At 35.9% G+C, this 25508-nt stretch overlaps 1 protein-coding gene across 10 annotated transcripts in view; it reads right to left on the bottom strand.

The window, feature by feature from the left end:
- The window catches only part of SCFD1 (sec1 family domain containing 1), a 134907-nt gene that overhangs the window by 23517 nt on the left and 85882 nt on the right, over positions 1-25508 (bottom strand). For 8 of the 10 annotated variants that reach the window (XR_003433593.1, XR_003433594.1, XR_003433595.1 and 5 more), the window contains 4 exons: positions 19413-19483; positions 16340-16419; positions 6863-6925; positions 4525-4600 (listed from right to left, as the gene is read on the bottom strand). Coding sequence is in view for 2 of the 10 variants with exons in the window: in XM_027110989.1 (XP_026966790.1) it covers positions 4525-4600; positions 6863-6925; positions 16340-16419; positions 19413-19483 (290 nt within the window). In the remaining 8 variants the exon portion in view is untranslated. The remainder of the gene's footprint in view (positions 1-4524; positions 4601-6862; positions 6926-16339; positions 16420-19412; positions 19484-25508) is intronic. The other 2 variants (XR_003433598.1, XR_003433599.1) reach the window with 1 other exon arrangement.

Genomic DNA, 25508 nt, shown 5'->3' with positions numbered 1-25508 from the left:
CTACAGAGTGAATCCAACATCCACATCTTACAGATGAGGAAAGAATAAAATATATAAAGTGGTATTTTTTCCCCAAACCATAGCATATTAATGGCAATAAAATCAAGAAACAGGATTACCTGGACCCAATAAAACACATCAATTTCCATCATTCAGGTTCAACAATTATCAACTCATGGCGAATTCTTATTTCATTTATACTCTCACTCCCCACTCCCTAGGCTGTTTTAAAACAAGTTCCCAGTATCAAATCATTTTAGCAATAAATATTTCAGTATATATATCTCCACAATATAAGAATTCCTAAAAGAAAAAAAAACCCCTATAACACTACTATTGCACCTAAAATAATCAGCAAATATTTTTAATACAGCTCAATATCTAGTCAGTATCAAAATTTTCCTGCTCCATAAATTTATTTCTTACAGTTTCACTGTTCAAATTATAATGTTAATAAGGGCTATGTATTGCAATTAGGTGATATATCTTTTAAGTCTTTTTTAATCTACTGAATTCCACTGCTTGCAATTTATTTGTTGTTAATTCATTTTTAAAAGAGTGATTATTTAAGCAAACAAGCCAAAGAAAGTGAAATAGAAGACTTTTAAATTATGCAACTTAGTACTACATTATTCATCATCACGTTCTTGTACAATTATCCTCACATAAGTATATTTCAAATCTGCGAATATCATTCAAATGGTTTTATGTGATAGCTAATACTTGTGATACATAAAACTTATGCTGCCCAAGAAACAAAAAAGTATAAAAGGCTCTTATAAGTGACCTAGAAAACTGGACATGACAAGACATCCTATTCTATCTAATGTTTTTATAGCTTAAAATGTTTATTCAGATAAAAAATTGAAACAAATACTTAGAGACTTAAGAGGCATAAATTAAACAGAACTTTACAAGTGTGAAACAAAGAATTCATCTTTTCCAGTCTCTTCTCTGACATTTTTTTCAGTTCCCAACCTGCCCTATATCTACCTGTAGCAGTTCCTCTAAATTTTAGAACGTTAGGACTGTGTAACTTTAAAAATGGCTTTCTATGAGTTTAAATATTTCTAGAACAAGAGACTTTTTAAAAGTATTAAATTTACAAAGATTACACACATACACATACACACAGGTCCAAGTTTGGGCGGGATATAGAGAAACAGGTGCTGTAAATCACTGCAAATTGGTACAACTTTTCTGGACAGCAACGTTGGTAACATTTACTAAGAACAATTAGAAATGTTCACTCTTTTGATTCCATAATTGAAGTCTAATAATTTATCATATGGAATTAATCAGAGGTGAATACTCTCACCTAGAAAAACTAACATTTAAAACCTAGTTATATATCCTTGAGTATCTTCTATTTTTTTTCTTTTTTTAAACAAAAACAAAAAGATCATATTGAATTTACTGTTTTATAATGACTTTTATTTTTACTTCACAATATATAATGAACCACTATCCCCCAATCAGTAACCAGTGTCCCCCAAATCAATAAATATTTCCTAAAAAGTCTTATTAACATCTATTTAAAAAACTGGCCTGGCTCTCTTAGCAGTGGTGATAGAAATGTGATATAGAAAGAGGTAACCACCAGTCATTTCAAATTTTACTTCTGTAAGTGAGAAACTGCCTATATCAAAGCAGTATGTTATTTGCAATGTTAAGAAAAGCAAAAGGATTTGAGGTCACAGAGGATAATCTGTTTTATATTTTATAAACTTAACTTTAAATAAAACACACTGTTGTGTTAGCACAATAAAATATTTAAGTCGATCACTTTAGACCCTTCTTACAGGCATCATTTGGGGATGTATATCATGTGACACTAAGGTAATAAGTTCAAAAAGTAAATTTGATCATTTAAAAGATTACAAGGACTTCCCTGGTGGCACAGTGGTTAAGAATCCGCCTGCTAATGCAGGGGACACGGGTTTGAGCTCTGGTCCGGGAAGATCCCACATGCCGTGGAGCAACTAAGCCCATGCGCCACAACTACTGGGCCTGTGCTCTAGGGCCTGTGTGCCACAACTACTGAGCCCACGTGCCACGACTACTGAAGCCCGTGTGCCTAGAGCCCGTGCTCTGCAACAAAGAGAAGTCACCGCAATGAGGAGCCCGCACACCACAACGAAGAGTAGCCCCCGCTCGCCACAACTAGAGAAAGGCTGCACGCAGCAACGGAGACCCAACGCAGTCATAAATAAATAAAGATTAAAGCCTGTAATTGCTCAATGCTATCAGTTATTTGTGACAAGGATTCCTTTGTTTAGGGAATCTTACTACTGGGATTTCCTTCTAACAGTGACATGTTAAGTAAAATATGTACTTTTCCTTAAAACTAAATTTAACTATACGTAGTTATACAATAGCCAGTCTATCTAGCAAAAGGCAGACGTAGTCTTAGAAACTGGTGGTTCCCCCTTTGTCTCACATATGAAATCATCTTGTCCATAGTTGATAATAAATAGAGTGCTATGACAAAGGTTCTCTCCTAGAGAGATTCTACTCAGGCTCTTTGAACTTTTTCAACTGGGCCTCGACCTGTGGACTTCTGTGTCCATCTCTGCATTGTCCAATTTTAGAAAGAATCCTGCTAAAGTCAGTTTATAGCCAGCACCTCCATCCTCGGTATCTAAACACCCTCGATATCTCATCGGGTTCCTCACCTTCTACCACCTCCCAGGTGATGTCCAATCACACTAGCCTGCCTTCAGCAAGAATCCTGTTAGGTTGGTTTGGCCAGGATCCCCCTTTATCCCTGATATTTCCTCTTGGTAATTTTCCAACCACTGATTCCCTACACCCTGCTCCTTGGCTATAAATTCCCACTTTTGTATTTGTACTTAAGCCCAATCTCTCTCCCAGACTTCAAAACTCCATTGTGATGGTCCCAACATCTTTCTCAATGGTCCCCCTGAATAAAGTCTGCCTTACTGTACTTTAATGAGTGTCATGAGTAATTTTTTCTTTAACAGGTGCTAGGTTAAACTGTAAGTACAGTATGTTGGTCACTAATGTGCCCAACCTCCTATTTTTATGTCTCTTCACCTTCAGTAGTCTAAGAGAGCAAAGATAAACTGACTCAGGAAAGTACCGTGAACCAGTAAAAAAGTGGATTAAGTATTTAGTAGTAGCCTCTTACCAGAAGAGAGACAGAATGGGAAGGACTGAAAATAATTCCTAAGAGTGATAATGAAGCTAAAAATTCTTCCCAAGTACTTAGGAAATAAAGCAATCTGGAATCTCTCTGAAGGAAAGTTAGGAAGTAATCAGCCTTTTAGTTAAAGACAGCAAATTAGGATTTTTCACTGTTCTTTATTAACACTACATGTTTTTTTACAATAAAATCTTATTCACTTATTCAAACAAAAATTGAATACCTACTTTCTTCAAACTGCTATGGAAAATTCAAAGATGGGGAAAAAAATTCTTTGCCATCAATAAGTAAAACAATATATATCAATTGTATCTCAATAAAACTGGAAAAAAAAGAAGTAAAATATAAATAATGTTAATACAAAATACCACAGGTAAACATCATAAGAAAGATAAAAGGTGTGGAAGAAGTTCAGAGAAACAAAAGATCTAGTTTATTCTGAAAACAAGTAAGTAAACACTTAATATTCAGATCTGAATAACAGATAATTAACTCTGTTTCTTTTCTTAATTTGGCCTTTAAAATCCTTCTCACTACAAACTGTAGTATTTATGTGTGAAATATTATATCTCAGATTTGCCTTAAAATATCCCAGTTAAAAATAAATCAAATAAAAAAATATAAGTGGGGAAGATGAAACAAGAATGGCACGATGTTGAGTATTGAAGCTTGGTGAAGGGCTCAGGAGTATTTGACATACTAACGTGTATTTGAAAATTTCCATAACAAAAAGTTAAAAACAAGTCCAGTTTGAAACCAAATCAATTAATGATGACTCTGAAGCAGAAATATCTATATATAAGAATAACAGGAAAACAACAAAAATACAAAAGTCATTAAAAAAAGTCTTATATTTAAAACTAAGACTGTTATTCCAAAATGAAGTATGAAATCAAGCTATAGTTACATTATTTCAAAACATATATTCTACTTAAAATATTTTTATTTTAATTTACACAGGCTTTTAAACTATTAAGGCTATTAGTTTATTAATATTCTCCTAATATATGTCAAAACTTAAATGATATGCATTTTTGTAACAGTTCATTATTCTAAGGTTAAGTTCATTTTTTTTCAATTAATATACTTTCACAAACCTGATAATAGTTAAAGGAAATCAAAATGTCAGTAAAGTCCAATTAGCGAATTAAAAAAAAAAAGCATAAAATTACAGAGTTGTGAACTATACCTGTAAAACACCCTCACATCCTTAAATATACCAGTAAAGGATGCCTTGATTTTATTTTATTCCTAATATTTGTACTTGAATATATGTAGAAGCTGCTCTATCTGAGCAATCAACCTGCCAACATTTATATTCAAAAGTTACCAGTGTGTTTTCTAACAATTGTACTTACTTGCTGTTTCAATACCAGGTTCTTCACTCCTTCCATCACAAATTGTGATCCTGTATTCATGACTCGTGATAAGAGACTAGGTGCAAAAGAAGAGGACTGCACTAAGTACAAATTATCTCTCCAGTTACAGACAGAATACTTGTCTGATTACACAATATATGCTGATGCTCTATGTGCCTACCACCTTTGTTTTTACTAAACAGAAGTGACCTGAGAATTTCTGCTTCCATGGACATCACTGCCACAATTTTATTTAACAATAAAACAGTAATAAAACAGTAATAAAACTTTGACTAGTCGATATTAATAAAATATAAAAATTGAGAGCTGCCCTCAATATAAACATTTTAATTGCTAAGCCTTAGCTATAGTATTTAAGCAAATTATTAACTGAAGAGAATTCCTTGCTTTCCTGATTGTCTTAATGTTAAAACAATAAATTAAAGACAGTAATCTAGAGTATTAAAAAATGTGTATGTATGTATAACTGAATCACTTTGCTGTACAGCAAAAATTAACACAGTATTGTAAATCAACGATACTTCAATTAAAAAAAGATAGTAATTCAGATGACTCACTTTAGGAGTTCAAAACACACTGGCATATTCAAAACATATATGTCTATAAGTATTACGAATAGGTCAAAAGTTACTGTGTTCTCTATATCATAGCTGCTAGACCTAATCCTGCAATTGTATACTTTCTCCCCTCATACACAAAACCTATCATATAAAAATGTGAAGCACAACATACTTGATGAATTCTACCTCAACTCAGAAGACTGTTTAGTGTCTGAATTTTTAACAACAAAAATAACACAAATGACTTGCCATATTGGTTTTATATTTGTGGTTCAAAAAGTCTCTCACATGGAATCAAAGGATGCTTTGTGGGACAGAATGGTAATCTTGCATTTTGATATTAGAAGGCTAGGGAGATACTAACGAGAACCTACTGTTTAGCACAGGGAACTCTACTCAATGCTCTGTGGTGACCTAAATTGGAAGGAGATCCAAAAAAGAGAGGATATATGTATATGTATAATTGATTCACTTTGCTGCACAGCAGAAACTAACACATTGTAAAGCACTATATTCCAATAAAAATTAATTTTAAAAAAAAGAAGGCTAGGGAAAGCCTTCAAATCATCCAAGGTTTTCTTATAACACATTTTATTAAAATCCTCAACTACAAAATCCATAAGAAATCTAATAGGCTTTTAAGATTCAGCAAGATTTTAAGACAAAGAACTGGAAAGTCTGTTTCATTAAATGCATGAGAGTAATTTTCCAAATATATTTTCATTTTTCCTATCTTGTCCTACTCCCCTCTGAAATGAAGAGATGGACAGGATGGAAATCATTTCTTTAACAAAAACAAAAGAAAGTAATCTCTGTTGGAGTGGACAGTTCTGAGGCAATTCCCAGGTACCAGGTAACTCTCAGGGAGTTAGTGGGCTCACCTGCACAGCACTGTCTGAAGGTGAGGCCAAATGGATTCATTTTGCCAAGCGCTTACAAGGCCCTGCCTTAGGCCAAGTACTTTTACTTTTTGGAAACTGTTTCATTAAAACTGGCAGCTCGGGGTAGGTAAACCGGTTTTCCTCCAGTTTCATGCTTTTGTTCTAAGCTCCAAAAAATAAGCTAAGAATTTTGAAGCTAGTATGGTATGGAAAACAGCAGTTAGAATCACTTTGTTTAGCTCCCCTGAAAACCACACATACTGTACAGGATTTTCTGAAGTCAGAAGTCATACCCAGCCCTGAGGATTTCCTCTCTATCATTTAGCAGTATGCCTAGTTCCATCTTGAAGCTAGGTCTTGAGTGTCTAGCTTCAAGTCTATATTATCAACATTGATATAAAAACAGTTTTTAAACTTCATGTATCTTCTGAAAATGAAAAACATAATTTTTTTTTTTTTTTTTTTTTGGTACGCGGGCCTCTCACTGTTGTGGCCTCTCCCATTGTGGAGCACAGGCTCCGGATGCGCAGGCTCAGCGGCCATGGCTCACGGGCCTAGCCGCTCCGCGGCATGTGGGACCTTCCCGGACTGGGGCACAAACCCATGTCCCCTGCATCGGCAGGCAGACTCTCAACCACTGCGCCACCAGGGAAGCCCAAACATAATGTTTTAAGAACAAGGAAGCATACAAAGCCATACCAGGTAAAATACAGAATTTAAACTACCTATGGAAGCTAAAGGCATGCTGACATTTGTTCTGTATCACAATGAAAACTTTCTGTATCCAAAGTGTCACACTGTGTTTTTAAGGCACAAAAGTCCAATTATGGTCTGGAGTACCAGACTTATTCAATCAGAATTATTAAAAATACTTACCCCATTGGTTTAGTGGTAGTGTTGCCATAGCTGGTAGGAGCTGAAGCCATCTTGGCAAAAGCCCTATGACATAAGAAAGTTGTATTTAAACACTGATTATTTGAGCTAACATTTAGTATCATGGCATTAAAATATCTACTGACTAACCATAAGTTTTACTATGCAGTTTTTGAAAAGAAATTTTTCAACTAATACAGTGTTTCAGTAAAATTAACACTGAAACAATTATACAAACATTGACTATATAATTTGTAACCATGAAAAATAATGTTCAAGTAGAGAGCAACTGGTACTAAAACAGTGAAATTCTTTAAAAAACACAAATGCATTAGTTCCCCAAACTTCAGGATTTCTCTTTTCTTTTTTAAATATCTGATCATTAACATGAAACAGAGACTTTCTGTTTTAAAAGAACAATCACATACTGATTAAGTTTAGTCTCTTTACTATTCTCCACATTTCTATATTCTCTCATTCCCAGACACATGCCTTTGGGATGCTGTCCTTTGAGGGTATAAACTCACTGTCTTCTCCAATAAAAAACTGTACATTTCCTTTTAAGATTCAGCTCAAAACCACCACTTTCTTCATTAACACTATTCTAATTCTACTGCTCAATGATATTTCCTTATAGTTACATATACACTTTTATACTGAATTGCATATAGTCATTTATTTTCAAATCTTTCTAAATGAATGTCTAGAATGTCTTTAACTAAACTATAGAATTCTTGACGGCTCTGCAAAAATATGGCACTTAGCTATGTTTTAAAAAATATTTTCCTTCTGGGAATATGTTCACTGTAGAGAATCCAGAAAACAGAATGCTCCCAGAAGAACCCTACCACTAAGAAGTAACCACTGTTAGGATTTCGGCATATATTCTTCTAATCTTTGAACATATGCATACACAACATATATACTTTAAAAACAAAATTAGTATCATATTGTACATACTGTTCTATAACATTTTAATAATAGCATGCCATAAACATTTTTATGTGAATCAATATTCTTCTATAATTCCTTATCATTCCAAATGCTTTTGTAAATGGAAAAAAACCCTACCTAAATACAAGAAAACATTATGAGAGTAAAAAAAGAATGGGAATCACTAAGATGTGGAAGATGAAATGCTTAAATATTCTATTTCAACCTGGACAAAATTTGCTGATACCATTAGAGAAATCCCAAACACAAAAATCACAATTTTGTTCTGAAAGCAGGATTTGAATCAGCTGTTTTCAGCAGTAGGCTGGAATTTTTGTCTTTAACAAAAATTTATTTTTCACCAGAAATAGTAGTATCTAAATATAAATAATATGTATCTAACTATCTCTAAGTAATAAAGGGTTAAATAAAGAATATTACATTTATATGGCTGAATATCATGGAAACACTAAATACTACCATTGGAGACTACAGCTGGAACCTTGAGCAACATGGGTTTGAACTATGCAGGTCCACTTATACTCATATTTGTATCAATAAATACTACAGTACTACATGATCTGTGGTTGGTTGAATCCATGGATGTGGAACCAGGGATACAGAGGGCCAGCCCACTATAAAGTAATACTTTAATTTGTAACTGTGCAGAGGGTTGGCGTCCCTAACCCCCAAGTTGTTCTAGGGTCAGCTGTATTTAAGACGATGAAAAACTGGCATAATGAAAGGAATTGGAACTCTAGAATACAAACTGCATCTATAACAATGATTTCCTGATTAAAAATATAAATATGTAATATGCATATAGAAGGATAAACAATACGGTTTACGGTAGACTCTGAATGGGGAGACTACAGGTAAATTTTTACTTTCCTTATACCTTTCTGACTTTCCTAAAATTTTCTTCAATAAACTGATATAACCCTTATAATTAGAAAGAATGTTACAAATTAGAAATTATATATTGAATACTTTGTAACCATGTAAAATAATGCCCAAGACTGCCTTTCCTCTTTTAACACCAAATATTTGATTAGGGAGTTCCACATAAATCATAATGTAAAACACAATGACATATACGACACAGCCAAATATTTAAGTGTATATGTTATAAAAATTAGAAAAGACAGTTTTCGGTTTCTTTTGTTAAACTAAGGTTTGTTGTCTACTTTTTTCTTATCGTAAGAACACAGTGAAGAGGGCAGACAGCAGAAGCAAGAAGAACTACAATCCTGCAGCCTGTGGAATGAAAACCACATTCACAGAAAGATAGACAAAATGAAAACACAGAGGACTATGTACCAGATGAAAGAACAAGATAAAACCCCAGAAAAACAACTAAATGAAGTGGAGATAGGCAACCTTCCAGAAAAAAAATTCAGAATAAATGATAGTGAAGATGATCCAGGACCTCAGGAAAAGAATGGAGGCAAAGATCAAGAAGATGCAAGAAATGTTTAACAAAGACCTAGAAGAATTAAAGAACAAAGACCTAGAAGAATTAAAAAACAAACAGAGATGAACAACAAAATAACTGAAATGAAAACTACACTAGAAGGAATCAATAGCAGAATAACTGAGGCAGAAGAACAGATAAGTGACCTGGAAGACAGAATGGTGGAATTCACTGCTGTGGAAGAGAATAAAGAAAAAAGAATGAAAAGAAATGAAGACAGCCTAAGAGACCTCTGGTACAACATTAAACGTAACAACTTTCATATTATAGGGGTCCCAGAAGGAGAAGAGAGAAAGGACCCGAGAAAATATTTGAAGAGATTATAGTCAAAAACTTCCGTAACATGGGAAAGGAAATAGCCACCCAAGTCCAGGAAGCACAGAGAGTCCCATACAGGATAAACCCAAGGAGAAACATGCTGAGACACACAGTAATCAAATTGACAAAAATTAAAGACAAAGAAAAATTATTGAAAGCAACAAGGGAAAAATGACAAATAACATACAAGGGAACTCCCATACGGTTAACAGCTGATTTCTCAGCAGAAACTCTACAAGCAAGAAGGGAGTAGCATGATATATTTAAAGTGATGAAAGGGAAGAACCTACAACCAAGATTACTCTACCCAGCAAGGATCTCATTCAGATTCAACGGAGAAATCAAAAGCTTTACAGACAAGCAAAAGGTAAGAGAATTCTGCACCACCAAACCAGCTCTATAACAAATGATGAAGGAACTTCTCTAAGTGGGAAACACAAGCGAAGAAAAGAACCTACAAAAACAAACCCATGACAATTAAGAAAATGGTAATAGGAACATACATATTGATAATTACCTTAAACATGAATGGATTAAATGCTCCAACCAAAAGACACAGGCTCGCTGAACGGATACAGAAACAAGACCCATATATATGCTATCTACAAGAGACCCACTTCAGACCTAGGGACACATAACAGACTGAAAGTGAGGTAATAGAAAAAGATATTCTATGAAAATGGAAATCAAAAGAAAGCTGGAGTAGCAATTCTCATATCAGACAAAATAGACTTTAAAATAAAGACTATTACAAGAAGCAAAGAAGGACACTACATAGTGATCAAGGGATCAATCCAAGAAGAAGATATAACAATTATAAATATACATGCACCCAACACAGGAGCACCTCAATACATAAGACAACTGCTGACAGCTATAAAAGAGGAAACTGATAGTAACACAATAATAGTGGGGGACTTTAATAGCTCTCTTACACCAATGGACAGATCATCCAGACAGAAAATTAATAAGGAAACACAAGCTTTAAATGACACAATAGACCAGATAGATTTAATTGATATTTATAGAACATTCCACCCAAAAACAGCAGATTACACTTTCTTCTCAAGGGCACATGGAACATTCGACAAGATAGATAACCTCTTGGGTCACAAATCAAGCCTTGGTAAATATAAGAAAATTGAAATCATATAAAGGATCTTTTCTGACCACAATGCTATGAGATTAGAAATCAATTACAGGGAAAAAACCATAAAAAACACAAACACATGGAGGCTAAACAGTACGCTATTAAATAACCAGGAGATCACTGAAGATATCAAAAAGGAAATCAAAAAATACCTAGAGACAAATTACAACAAAAACATGATGATGAAAAACCTATGGACTGCAACAAAAGCAGTTCTAAGAGGGAAGTTTATAGCAATACAAGCCTACCTCAAAAAACAAGAAAAATCTCAAATAAATAATCTAACCTTATACGTAAAGGAACTAGAGAAAGAACAAACAAAACCCAAAGTTAGTAGAAGGAAAGAAATCATAAAGATCAGAGCAGAAATAAATAGAAACAAAGAAATAGAAACAAAGAAAACAAGAGCAAAAATCAGTAAAACTAAAAGCTGGTTGTTTGAGAAGATAAACAAAATTGATAAACCTTTAGCCACTCATAAAGAAAAAGAGGGAGAGGACTCAAATCAATAAAATTAGAAATGAAAAAGGAGAAGTTACAATGGACACTGCAGAAATACAAAGCATCATAAGAGACTACTACAAGCAAGTCTATTACAATAAAATGGACAACCTGGAAGAAATGGAAAATTCTTAGAAAGGTATAACCTTCCAAGACTGAACCAGGAAGAAATAGAAAATATGAACAGACCAATCACAAGTAATGAAATTGAAAGTGTGATTAAAAATTTTCCAACAAACGAAAGTCCAGGACCAGATGGCTTCACAGGGAATTCTATCAAACATTTAGAGAAGAGCTAACACCCATCCTTCTCAAACTTTCCAAAAATTGCAGAGGAGGGAACACTTCCAAACTCATTCTATGAGGCCACCATCAACTTGATACCAAAACCAGACAAAGATACTACAAAAAAGAAAATTACAGACCTATATCACTGATGAACATAGACGCAAAAATCCTCAACAAAATACTTGCAAACAGAATCCAACAACACATTAAAAGGATGATACACCATGGTCAAGTGGGATTTATCCCAAGGATGCAAGGATTCTTCAATATATGCAAATCAATCAATGTGATACAACATATTAATAAATTGAAGGAGAAAAGCCATATGATCTCAAGAGATGCAGAAAAGCTTTTGACAAAATTCAACACTGATTTATGATAAAAGCTCTCCAGAAAGTGGACATAGAGGGAATCTACCTCAACATAATAAAAGCCATATATGACAAACCCACAGCCAACATCATTCTCAATGGTGAGAAACTGAAAGCATTTCCTCTAAGATCAGGAACAAGACAAGGGTGCCCACTCTCACCACTATTATTCAACATAATTTAGGAAGTTTTAGCCATGGCAATCAAAGAAGAAAAAGAAATAAAAGGAATATAAATTGGAAAAGAAGAAGTAAAACTGTCACTGTTTGCAGATGACATGATACTACACATAGATAATCCTAAAGATGGCACAAGAAAACTACGGGAGCTAATCAATGAATCTGGTAAAGTTGCAGGATACAAAATTAATGCACAGAAATCTCTTGCATTTCTATGCACTAACAATGAAAGATCACAAAGAGAAATAAGGAAATAATTCCATTCACCACTGCAAAAAAAGAATAAAATATCTAGGAATAAACCTACCTAAGGAGGTAAAAGACCTGTACTCAGAAGACCATAAGACACTGATGAAAGAAGTGAAAGATGACACAAAGAGATGGAGATATACCATGTTCTTGGATTAGAATAATCAATACTGTGAAAATGACTATACTACCTAAAGCAATCTACAGATTCAAAGCAGTCCCTATCAAATTACCAGTGGCATTTTTTACAGAACTAGAACAAAAAATCTTAAAATTTGTATGGAGACACAAAAGACCCCAAATAGCCAAAGCAGTCCTGAGGGAAAAAAATGGAGCTGGACAAATCCGACTCCCTGACTTCAGACTATACTACAAAGCTACAGTAATCAAGACAATATGGTACTGGCACAAAAACAGAAATATAGATCAATGCAACAGGATAGAAAGCCCAGAGGTAAACCCATGCACCTATGGTCAACTAATCTATGACAAAGGAGGCAAGGATATACAATGTAGAAAAGACAGTCTCTTCAATAAGTGGTGCTGGGAAAAATGGACAGCTACATGTAAAATAATGAAATTAGAACACTCCCTAACACCATACACAAAAATAAACTCAAAATGATTAGAGACCTAAATATAAGACCGGACACTATAAAACTCTTAGAGGAAAACATAGGAAGAAGAACACTCTTTGACATAAATCACAGCAAGATCTTTTCAGATCCATCTCCTAGAGTAATGGAAATAAAAACAAAAATTAAAAAATGGGACCTAATGAAACTTAAAAGCTTTTGCAAAGCAAAGGAAACTACAAACAAGACGAAAAGACAACCCTCAGAATGGGAGAAAATATTTGCAAAAGAATCAACAGACAATGGATTAATCTCTAAAATATATAAACAGCTCATGCAGCTCAATATTAAAAAAAACAAACAACCCAATCAAAAAATGGGCAGAAGACCTAAATAGACATTTCTCCAGAGAAGACATAGAGATTGCCAGAAGCACATGAAAAGCTGGTCAACATCACTATTAGAGAAATGCAAATCAAAACTACAATGAGGTACCACCTCACACCAGTTAGAATGGCCATCATCAAAAAGTCTACAAACAATAAATGCTGGAGAGGGTGTGGAGAAAAGGGAACCCTACTGCACTGTTGGTGGGAATGTAAATTGATACAGCCACTATGGAGAACAGTATGGACGTTCCTTAAAAAACTAAAAATAGGGGCTTCCCTGGTGGCGCAGTGGTTGAGAGTCTGCCTGCCGATGCAGGGGACACAGGTTCGTGCCCCAGTCCAGGAAGATCCCACATGCCGCGGAGTCGCTAGCAGCGTGAGCCATGGCCACTGAGCCTGCGCGTTCGGAGCCTGTGCTCCGCAACAGGAGAGGCCACAACAGTGAGAGGCCCGCGTACCGCAAAAAGAAAAAAAAAAGCAAAAATAAATAAATAAAAAAAATAAAAATAGAATTACCATATGGCCCAGCAATCCCACTACTTGGCATATACCCAGATAAAATCATAATTCAAAAAGACACATGCACCCCAATGTTCATTGCAGCACTATTTACAATAGCCAGGTCATGGAAGCAACCTACATGTCCACTGACAGACGAATGGATAAAGATGTGGTTCATATATACAATGTAATATTACTCAGCCATAAAAAGGAACGAAATTGAGTTATTTGCAGAGACGTGGATGGATCTAGAGACTGTCATACAGAGTGAAGTCAGAAAGAGAAAAACAAATATCGTGTATTAACGCATATATGGAACCTAGAAAAATGGTACAGATGAACTGGTTTGCAGGGTAGAAACAGAGACACAGATGTAGAGAACAAACGTATGGACACCAAAGGGGGAAAGTGGAGGGGGGTTGTGGTGGTGGTGGGATGAATTGGGAGATTGGGATTGACATATATATACTAATATGTAAAAAATAGATAACTAATAAGGACCTGCTGTATAAAAAATAAAATTCCAAAAAAAAAGAAAACAGTGAAATAAAAGCAAATTGGAAAAAAACCAAACAGAAATGTAGATAATAAAATGCAATCATAACTCAGCGATATACCTGTTAACAACTTGGTATATTTCTCTTCTATGCATATTTTTTTTGATACAGTTGAGATCAGAAGCATATTCCATCCTCTAGTCTTAAAAAAAAATTATTTTAAGAAATAATCTGAATATACTGTTGTAGAAAATTTGGAAATAAAGAAAAGAACCCAAAAGGAAAAAAATTCTACTACTCAGAGTTACCCACTATTAGCATTTAAGTGAACAGAATTTTAGCTATGCAGTTATATGTATATATGTGTATGTCCATACACACACACACACACACACACAAATGGATGGATAAATGGTTAGATAATAGGGATCGTAATGTAAAAAATGTCATCTAAGTTTTGACTCAAGTGTTACCTACCCAGAGGCTTATCCTGATCTCCTCAACAAATTTAGCTAATACCTCAACAAATTAAGATCTTATCACTTAGTTTTATTTTCTTTATATCACTTAATATGGTGAATATGGTTTAACAGAACTCTGTTCATTTGTTTGCTTATTTGTTGACTTATTGTTCCCTCAACACAAATGTAAATTCAGTGAAAGTAGGAGCCTTCCATACCATGTTTACTATTGTATTCTTTTTAAAATAAATTTTATTTATTTATTTTTATTTTTGGCTGCGTTGGGTCTTTGTTGCTGTGCATGGGCTTTCTCTGGTTGTGGCGAGCAGGGGATACTCTTTGTTGCGGGGCACGGGCTGCTCATTGCAGTGGCTTCTCTTGTTGCAGAGCACGGGCTCTAGGCACACAGGCTTCAATAGTTGTGGCACGTGGGCTCAGTAGTTGTGGCACGTGAGCTCTAGGGCGCAGGCTCAGTAGTTGTGGCGCATGGGCTTAGTTGCTCCGCAGCATGTGGTATCTTCCCGGGCCAGGGCTCGAACCTGTGTCCCATGCATTGGCAGGCGGATTCTTGACCACTGCGACACCAGGGAAGCCCCACTATTGTATTCTTTTTTTTTTTTTTTTTTTTTTGCGGTACGCGGGCCTCTCACTGTTGTGGCCTCTCCTGTTGCAGAGCAACAGGCTCCGGACGTGCAGGCTCAGTGGCCATGGCTCACGGGCACAGCCGCTCCGCGGCATCTTCCCAGACCGGGGCACGAACCAGTGTCCCTTGCATTGGCAGGTGGACTCTCAACCACTGCGCCACCAGGGAAGTCCTCCACTATTGTATTCTTAATGTCTAGAAGAGTCCCTAGTCACTGAGACAAAGGAAGTTATTTATCAAACAAATCATTGAACAGTAAACTATATTTCACTTTGTAACATAACATGGCCATTTCTCAATGGTCATTAGAGTAAGTCGTCCACAACATGATTTTTAATGACTCAGTTGCATTCCTGTGGAAATGACATAATTTCAATCCTTGACATTCAGGTTGATTTTCAAAATTTGATTATTACAATCGCTTCTAAGATTTTACAACTCCAATTTCTTCTTCAAGATTAATTCTTAAGAGAAGTGCTAGGTCAAAGCTATTCTTTTAAAAAACTTTTTATGCCAGCCAGCAAAATTTTGACAATTTATATTTCTAATAGTAGAGTATAAATGCATCAGTTAATTTTCCTGGATCCTTGGCACAATATTTTCGAAATCTTTGCATTATATTAATCTGCATTTCTCTGATTATTAGTGAAATTAAAACATTTAAAAAATGTTTTTGAGACATTTGACCCACAACATTTCAGTCTTTGACTTTCTCATCTCACATCTTTGAAGAAAATATAGGAAAAAATATGTCTAGGAAAGAAAGGCATCACTATTTTATATAAAGTTGTGGAAAGGGTGGGGGAGATAAGGAAATATTTATGCCATTGAATAAAAAAAAAATACCAAGGCACTGTTCAGTTTTCTTAGTAACATTCCCATTTTCTTGGGAACTCAACTTCCATTGTACTCTCTTAAATGGTAAGAACTGAAGAATAAAATAAAACTTACTTCCACTGTTTGATATATTGTAAGGGATTAAGGTTGCATCCAGCATCAGTTAAAGCTTTTTTGTATTGCTCCAAATCAGCCTGAAATAAGAAAAGAATCATATGACAAAAACTTTTACTTTCATGAAAGAGACCATTTTGTTTGTTATCATTGGATTAATCAGAAAGTTAGACTAAAGGCATGAGCACCTAAGTAGAGTGGAGTGGTATCTTAAGGGAGTACCCAAATGAGCATGAGATAAAAATCATGTATAATGAAAATTACCTTTGATAGGCTCCCAAATCACCTATAAAGTACAGTATTTTGTCATCCCTCAGTAAGCCCAACACAGTTTTTCCTCCACTGTTGACACAGATTGCTTGTCCTTAGGATAAGCATTAAAAGAAAGATCTGGCTTGATCAAGAATATTCCAAAATTGGAAACATGAGGGGAATGACGTTGACTTAGGGGACCTGCAGATTCAGGTTATCCCATCTCATATTCACTGCAGAGGTCCAAATTTATTAACTGAACAGCAGGTGTCCTACACATTTTAAATAGTTTTCTTTCTTATTCTTTTTTTATTTCCTGATGAGTAAAGTCTAGTTGAATTCGGATATGTCACGGGAGCCTATCATCACAGTGACTCCATTTTAAAAATTTAAAAGAAAGAAAATTTTAAGCTCACCATCAAATCAGAGATGTTCACTACTTTGCATTTTGGGGGCTATTACATCAGTAGTCAAAATTTGCGTCAAGCCACTTAATGACCACTTAAACTTATGAAAAGACATAATTCTTACCAAAAATAAATGAAATAAAATAATGTGGTCAAATTAAAGGAAACTGCATTAAGTTTTAAAATCATATATTCCTAAGAAAATATAAATAGGCTATTAGAATCCCTTAAAGGAACACCCCCATTAATGACAGAGATGTTTCTAGAAAGAAAACTATACAGTAATCCCCTCCCTTCAGCAGTTTTGCTTTCCATGGTTTCAGTTGCTGTGGTCAACTGAGGTCTGAAAATACTAAATGGAAATTCCCAGAAATAAACAATTCATATTGTGTGCCGTTTTGAGTAGTGTGATGAAAACTTGTGCTTTCCTGATCAGTCCTGCCCCAACCATTGACATCATCTGCTCCTGACATCTAACAATTGACACCATCATGGCTTGAGGACACAGGATCATCTGAAGTAGATGATTCTCCTTCAGTCAGAAGGTCAATAGTAGCCTAATGCTACATCACCATGCCTGTGTCATTCACCTCACTTCATCTCATCATGCAGGCATTTTATGAGCTCACATCATCATCATAGGAAGGATGACTACAGTACAATATATTTTGAGAGAGAGAGTCCACATTCACATAACTTTTATTATAGCATATTTTTATAATTATTCTAATTTATTATTAGTTGTTGTTAATCTCTTACTGTGCCTAATTTATAAATTAAACTTTATCATAGGTATGTATGTATGTATGTATAGAAAAAAACAGTATATATGGTAGTGGGGGGGGAAGTTTGGTACTCTCCATGGTTTCAGGCATCCACTGGGGGTCCTGGAACATATCTCCCTTGGATAAGGGGGGACTACTGAACTTCCTTACTGAATTAAAATAAAAGTCAAGAAATGTATTCTTAGGATAAAGCAGAATTGATCTAAAGCAAATATTGGGTTTACTTTGCTGTTTTAACATGCCAAACAAAAAGAAGCCTTACAATCTACTGACATTAGAAAAATAATTGCTACCAGCAAAGGAAAGGAGTTTACAACAGCCATATCATTCTAGGTGTCATTCCCAAGTTCCTTATGCTAGTTGCTCATCCAGTAAAATTATACGAAGTTAACATTAGAAAGAGTTAACAGGTCTCTAACCCAGCAACAAGACCGATAGCAAAATCACTGTTTTCCTTCACAGTATTACCTCTACATACTTAAAAAAATTTTTTGCCTCAAAAGCAATTGATGGCTTATTAAAGAAAAAGAAAACAACAAAATATCCCACAATCTACTCTTCCAGTGAGAAAAAAATCTAGAAAGGAAGATAGATTTTCCAATCATTCTTAGAAATTTATTCTGATATAAAAAGTAGCTTTTTTACTGCAATACAGTCTCTCAACTTTATTTTTATATGGATCAAATGATAGATGTGAATCTGAAGTTTAATCTTAGGAAATTATTGATACAATATTTATATAACTTTTGGAAATTTAGATATTTTCCTCCAAGTGACTTCTCTATATTCTATAATGGACATTAGTTTTTTTTTTGTTTTTTTTTTTTAAATTTGTTTGTTTATTTTTGGCTGTGTTGGGTCTTCGTTGCTGCACGTGGGCTTTCTCTAGTTGTGGTGAGGGGGGCTACTCTTCATTGCGGTGCGGGCGCTTCTCACTGTGGTGGCTTCTCTTTTTGTGGAGCACAGGCTATAGGCTCACAGGCTTCAGTAGTTGAGGGCTCAGTAGTTGTGGCTCGCGGGCTCTAGAGCATAGGCTCAGTAGTTGTGGCGCACAGGCTTAGTTGCTCTGCGGCACGTGGGATCTTCCTGGGCCAGGAATCAAACCCATATCCCCCTGCACTGGCAGGCGGATTCTTAACCACTACGCCACCAGGGAAGTCCCTCGACATTAGTTTTAAAACAACAGCAAAATATTACCAAACTTTTACTTTAGGTTAAAGCGAAATTCCTTGTAAGGAAAATAAGTATTAGTGGCTATAGCTCAAAGAAATGGAACTTCTAGGATCATCACATCATGAGAAATGATGAGATCAATCTTTCAAAAGGCAGAGCAAACTTGGTTAACTTAGTTTAGAATAGTTATTTTCCAGAAATAAGAATTGTGGTCATGAATTCAGTTCATATTCTAACAACTTAAAAGTGGTGAGATATTTCATGAGTGAGTAGTTCTCTTGGTGACAATAAATACGGCTATAATATTCAGCGGTAAATAGAACTAGCCTTACGAAATTGTTTTTCTTTTAAAGGAAGGAATGAAGTAATTACTTGGTTACAGTGATTTTTACTTCTATTTTCTGAAACAAGCGAGTATTCTCCCTTCCTCCCAATAACTGCATACAGAGGACATACCTCAGAAGGTGCTTGCTGTGCACTTATGTAATAGATAAGAAACAGCCTCATTTTATCTTCTGGAGTTCCTGCTACAAAGGGGAAAATAGATAAGGAAAAAAAGACTCATAATTCTGGTTGTTATGTATTATAGTCAACACTATAATCTCAAGGCATACATAAATGTGACAAGACAAACTAAGGTTCTTGATTCAAATGATTTAACGTTATAGGCACTAAATTACAACCATGTAAAACACAGATACGGAAAAAGATTAAATACTATGGGATTACAGGGATAAGCTATGGAAGCATCTCTATTCTATCTTCCAAACTGTCTATAGTGTTGTGATTTATGTTTCAGATCTAAACTCAAAAAGGTATAGGTAGGATAATCATACAATTCTAAAATAGTACACTTTTGAGATAAAAAGGGGGATGCTAGTAATAAGTATGTAAGGACAACTGGTATATAAATGGGACTATCCTGGGAAACCAGTTGCATGGTCCCGTTAGGTACTGGGTTATGAAAACCTGCTGGCTAAAATCATCTAACTGAGCCTAAGGTCATACTTTTGAAATTGGAGCCACTAAATATACGTTTCTCCCCTTTCTGAAGGGTCTATGAAGATTTGGAAAAACCATATGTCTATAGTATAATAAACACCATTATATTATGCAGATTATACCTGCCTGAAATTTTAAGACAAAACAAAAGATTTCAGAGAAATTTCTTGCTTGCAGTGCATCCTTTGAGCTACTACTTCTATTATCCAAAGCCCGAGACTGTCCAGAGAATCCTTTTATTTTCCCCTCAGTACTGGGTGTACTTCGATGCAAAGTGATAGGCACTGATCATGGGTAACTCAGTTTCACTATTCAACAAATACCAATATGTATTCTCACTTCAAAGTGTGTCCCAATACGTAAGAACTCAGAATTGTTATACTTTATTATAGAATAAAAACAAGAATAATTTTTTCAAAACATATTGACTGATAACCCATTGATTTTCTATCTTCAAATTATCCTTACTCCCTAAATATGACAAAGACTGGTAATAAAGATCAATGACAGGTTCTCCAACATTCTCATGCTTACAAATAAATATTGTATTTTAGATATACTGAAGTAGGTTACTGGATTCAGGGTTTTGTTTAAATACTAGGAGAAAGCTGATATTTTTGTTTTAGCAGGTAATTAGCCTCAACGGGTTCAGGCCAAAGCTCCTACCAGCCTCTGTGAGCCGTTTCCATCATGGATTCTATTTTTAAAATGTTTGCAGTGCTACTGGGATCTGTCCCACTGCCCAGCAGCCAGTACAGGAACTTGGAGGTCATCTAGTCCTTCACCTCTCAGTCTTTGGAATGCTGTTTAGGATCAGATTCATGCACGTACAACTCAGAGGTGAGCCCAGGAATTCATAAACAACTTTATGGGGTTGCTTTCCTGAGCTCCTTCCTTTTGCAATCTCCCTGGTACTTTCCAGTTTCCTTGGCCTTCCCTTTTTAGTGCTCCAGCCAGAAAGCTTTGGCTTTAGGTACACTGCTCCATTGTGTATTTCCTGCAATTATGACGAAGCAGTTAGAGGACAAAAAGAAAAAGAGGAACGGGGCTTGCTGTAGGCTCTTGGAACAATGGCTCCTAAGATACGAGAGACAGGTTCCCCTCCCTCAGAGTTTTAGGGGCCTGTGGGTTCCTGCTGGTGCTTTTAATATCCGCAGCACAGAGCATAGCCTCTTCAAGCTGACGTCTGGGTCCTTTGGACATGTTCCATCATGTTTTAAGTACTTTTCTTGCTTTCTGACCCAAGAAAATGTTTCAGGCTCATTTTGTACTTTCTCTCCCTGGAATCAACCATACTCCAATGAGTCCTAGTGGAAAGTGGAATATATAAGGCTAAAATTTTTACTACTGGGGAACTGTTGCTCCTAGCCCTGCTCAGTTGGCAGAGTTAGGGAATAAATATATATGTGTACACACACACACACACACACACATGCATATCTACATTTATTTCTCTATTTGGCAAGTATTTAACAAAAACACCAAGTCTACATCAGCACCTCCAATTCCAATCCAATATTACTAGGGTTCATTGTAGTTTTCTTCATTTCCATAGTTATAACTTCCATTTCTGACAGTGGGAAACCTGGCTCCCTTTTTATTACCCAATATATTTACTTATTTATCCAGTCCCCTGTATGTAACAAATACCTTATCTCTGCCACTGTCCCCCTGCCTGCATGGACGTTATCTCCTCCACTTGGGCTCTGATTCTCTACCCACCCACATGCCTGGCTATAATTCTCACCCCACCTGAGCCAATGTTTGGTTTGTCCTATGCAGGGTCACCCCCCTTAATCTGATAGGACTCTTATACCCTTATAACTGCTCCTACATGTGGACACTCCACTCACTTCACTTGGACTTTGACACTTCATGCTGGATTACCAACCCTCCCTCTACCGGATATGTGGATGCCCTTCTCATCCTGCTCAGGTTCTGACATCTTGTTCTGGGCTGAAGTGGTACTACACTGCTACTTTGCATGAATGCCTACCTTGCTCTGCTCTACTTAATGTCTTTAATAATAAATGGTTTGAGAAAGTAAGGGAAAGGAAAAAGAAAGGTTCTCATTGCTTTTTTTAATCAACACACTTAATTGCTTCAACTTTACTCAAAACTTATTGTAAATAACAAGGAATAGCTCGGAAGTGATGAACTTATATGTATCTTTCATATTTTTAATTGTAAAGTACACATATCTTCAAAATGTTATGTTCTCCCCACAAATCTAAATTTTTAAAAGTCTGAGAAATACTATGCCTTCTCAGAAGTTTTTATGAATAGAACCCTTTAATTACAAACAAGTAAAAAAAAATTTTAAACTTACTTTCCAACGTGATATAAAATCTAAAAGTCACACCAAAACTATAACTCAAAAAACACTATTATTTACTCAAAGAGCTTGTATGTAAAATATAAGCTAAAGAGCTTATATGCTTTTTATTCATTTTTCAAAACAGCTGAGATTTGAATTGAAAACTCTTCTGAAATTATTAAGCCTGTAAAGTTTAGAGAATTTTAGTGGCTAAAATCCTGTGAAGATCTTATGATTATTATGATTGAAAACAATGATTAGATTATATTTCCTAAGTACAAATAGTTATATCTTGTTTTAAGAAAATCTAACAAACATATACTTAGATAAATATAAAGGGATTGTCTACAGAGTTTCTCTAAAAGTGAATTCCCAGGGGCCTCAGATGTGAATCCGGGGTGCAGACGCCTGTCAAGCCCAGGCGGAATCCCTGGCATGCTGGGCGGTGCGGGTGGTGCAGATGGCCCGGCTCTGACCCCGAGGACACTAGGTCACCCTGTGCACCTCAGGCCACCGCCCTGTCCCTCCGGCAGCTCCAGGTCCCCATGGCCACACCAGCCAGGCGGTTCCAGGGATGTGGATGTCCGTGTCTTTGGGGGACCATTACTCTTTGCCTGCCACATGCCGTGTGGCTGACAGGGTCTTGGTGCTCTGGTGGGGTGTCAGGCCTGTGCCTCTGAGGTGGGAGAGCTGAGTTCAGGACACTGGTCCACCAGAGACCTCTCAGCTCCACGTAATATCAAACGGCGAAAGCTCTCCCAGAGATCTCTATCTCAACGCAAAGACCCAGCTCCACTCAACGACCAGCAAGCTACAGTGCTGGGCACCCTGTGCCAAACAACTAGCAAGACAGGAACACAATCCCACCCATTAGCAGAGAGGCTGCCTAAAATCATAATAAGGTCACAGACACCCCAAAACACATCACCGGACATGGTCCTGCTGACTAGAAAGACAAGATCCAGCTTCATCCACCAGAACACAGGCACTAGACCTCTCCACCAGGAAGGCTACACAACCCACTGAACCAACTTTAGACACTGGGGGCAGACACCAAAAACAACGGGAACTACGAACCTACAGCCTGCGAAAAGGAGACCCCAAACACAGTAAGTTAAGCAAAATGAGAAGACAGAGAAACACACAGCAGATGAAGGAGCAAGGTAAAAACCCACCACACCAAACAAATGAAGAGGAAATAGGCAGTCTACATGAAAAATAATTCAGAATAATGACTGTAAAGATGATCCAAAATCTCAGAAATAGAATGGAGAAATTACAAGAAACGTTTAACAAGGACCTGGAAAAACTAAAGCACAAACAAACAATGATGAACAACACAACAAATACAATTAAAAATTCTCTAGAAGGAATCAATAGCAGAATAACTGAGGCAGAAGAACGGATAAGTGACCTGGAAGACAAAATAGTGGAAATAACTACTGCAAAGCAGAAAAAAGAAAAAAGAATGAAAAGAATTGAGGACACTCTCAGAGACCTCTGGGACAATATTAAATGCACCAACATTCGAATTATAGGGGTCCCAGAAGAAGAAAAGAAAAGCAAAGGGACTGAGACAATATTTGAAGAGATTATAGCTGAAAACTTCCCTAATATGGGAAAGTAAATAGTCAATGAAGTCCAGGAAGCACAGAGAGTCCGATACAGGATAAATCCAAGGAGAAACAGGCTAAGGCACATATTAGTCAAACTATCAAAAATTAAGTACAAAGAAAAATATTAAGCAGCAAGGGAAAAGTAACAAATAACATACAAGGGAATCCCCATAAGGTTAACAGCTGAACTTTCAGCAGAAACTCTGCAAGCCAGAAGGGAGTGGCAGGACATATTTAAAGCGAAGAATGGGAAAAATCTACAACCAAGATTACTCTACCAAGCAAGGATCTCATTCAGATGCGACGGAGAAATTAAAACCTTTACAGACAAGCAAAAGATAAGAGAAATCTGCACCACCAAACCAGCTGTACAACAAATGCTAAAGGAACTTCTCTAGGCAGGAAACATAAGGGAAGGAAAAGACCTACAAAAACAATTAAGAAAATGGTAATAGGAACATAAATATTGATAACTACCTTAAATGTAAATAGATTAAATGCTCCAACCAAAAGATACAACTGGCAGAATGGATACAAAAACAAGACCCGTATATATGCTGTCTACAAGTGACCCACTTCAGACCTAGGGACACATACAGACTGAAAGTGAGGGGATGGAAAAAGATATTCCATGCAAATGGAAATCAAAAGAAAGCTGGAGTAGCAATTCTCATATCAGACAAAATAGACTATAAAATAAAGACTAGACTATTAGAAGAGACAAAGAAGGACACTATATAAAGATCAAGGGATCAATCCAAGAAGAAGATATAAGAATTGGAAATATTTATGCACCCAACATAGGAGAACCTCAATACATAAGGCAAATGCTAATAACCATAAAAGGGGAAATCAACAGTAACACAATCACAGTAGGGGACTTTAACACCCCACTTTCTCCAATGGACAGATCATCCAAAATGAAAATAAATAAGGAAACACAAGCTTTAAATGATACATTAAACAAAATGGACTTCATTGATATTTATAGGACATTCCATCCAAAAAAACAACACAATACACTTTCTTCTCAAGTGCTCATGGAACATTCTCCAGGAGAGATCATATCTTGGGTCACAAATCAAGGCTTGGTAAATTTAAGAAAACTGAAATTGTCTCAAGTATCTTTTCCGACCACAATGCTATGAGACTAGATATCAATTACAGGAAAAAAACTGTAAAAAACATAAACACACCAGGCTAAACAATACATTAGTAAATAACCAAGAGATCACTGAAGAAATCAAAGACGAAATCAAAAAATACCTAGAAACAAATGACAATGAAAACACAATGATCCAAAATCTATGGGATGCAGCAAAAGCAGTTCTAAGAGGGAAGTTTTTAGCAATACAATCCTACCTCAAGAAACAAGAAACATCTCGAATAAACAACCTAACCTTATACCTAAAGCTATTAGAGAAAGAAGAACAAAAACCCCCCAAAGTTAGCAGAAGGAAAGAAATCATAAAGATGAGATCAGAAATAAATGAAAAAGAAATGAAGGAAACGATAGCAAAGATCAATAAAACTAAAAGCTGGTTCTTTGAGAAAATAAAGTTGACAAACCATTAGCCAGACTCATCAAGAAAAAAAGGGAGAGGACTCAAATCAGTA

Source organism: Aethalodelphis obliquidens, unplaced genomic scaffold, assembly GCF_003676395.1.
Source record: "Aethalodelphis obliquidens isolate GAN/ISIS:26980383/991018 unplaced genomic scaffold, ASM367639v1 scaffold10, whole genome shotgun sequence".
Classification (NCBI taxonomy): domain Eukaryota; kingdom Metazoa; phylum Chordata; class Mammalia; order Artiodactyla; family Delphinidae; genus Aethalodelphis; species Aethalodelphis obliquidens.
Note: the sequence above shows the minus strand (reverse complement) of the source record. Positions and strands in the feature narration are given on the sequence as shown.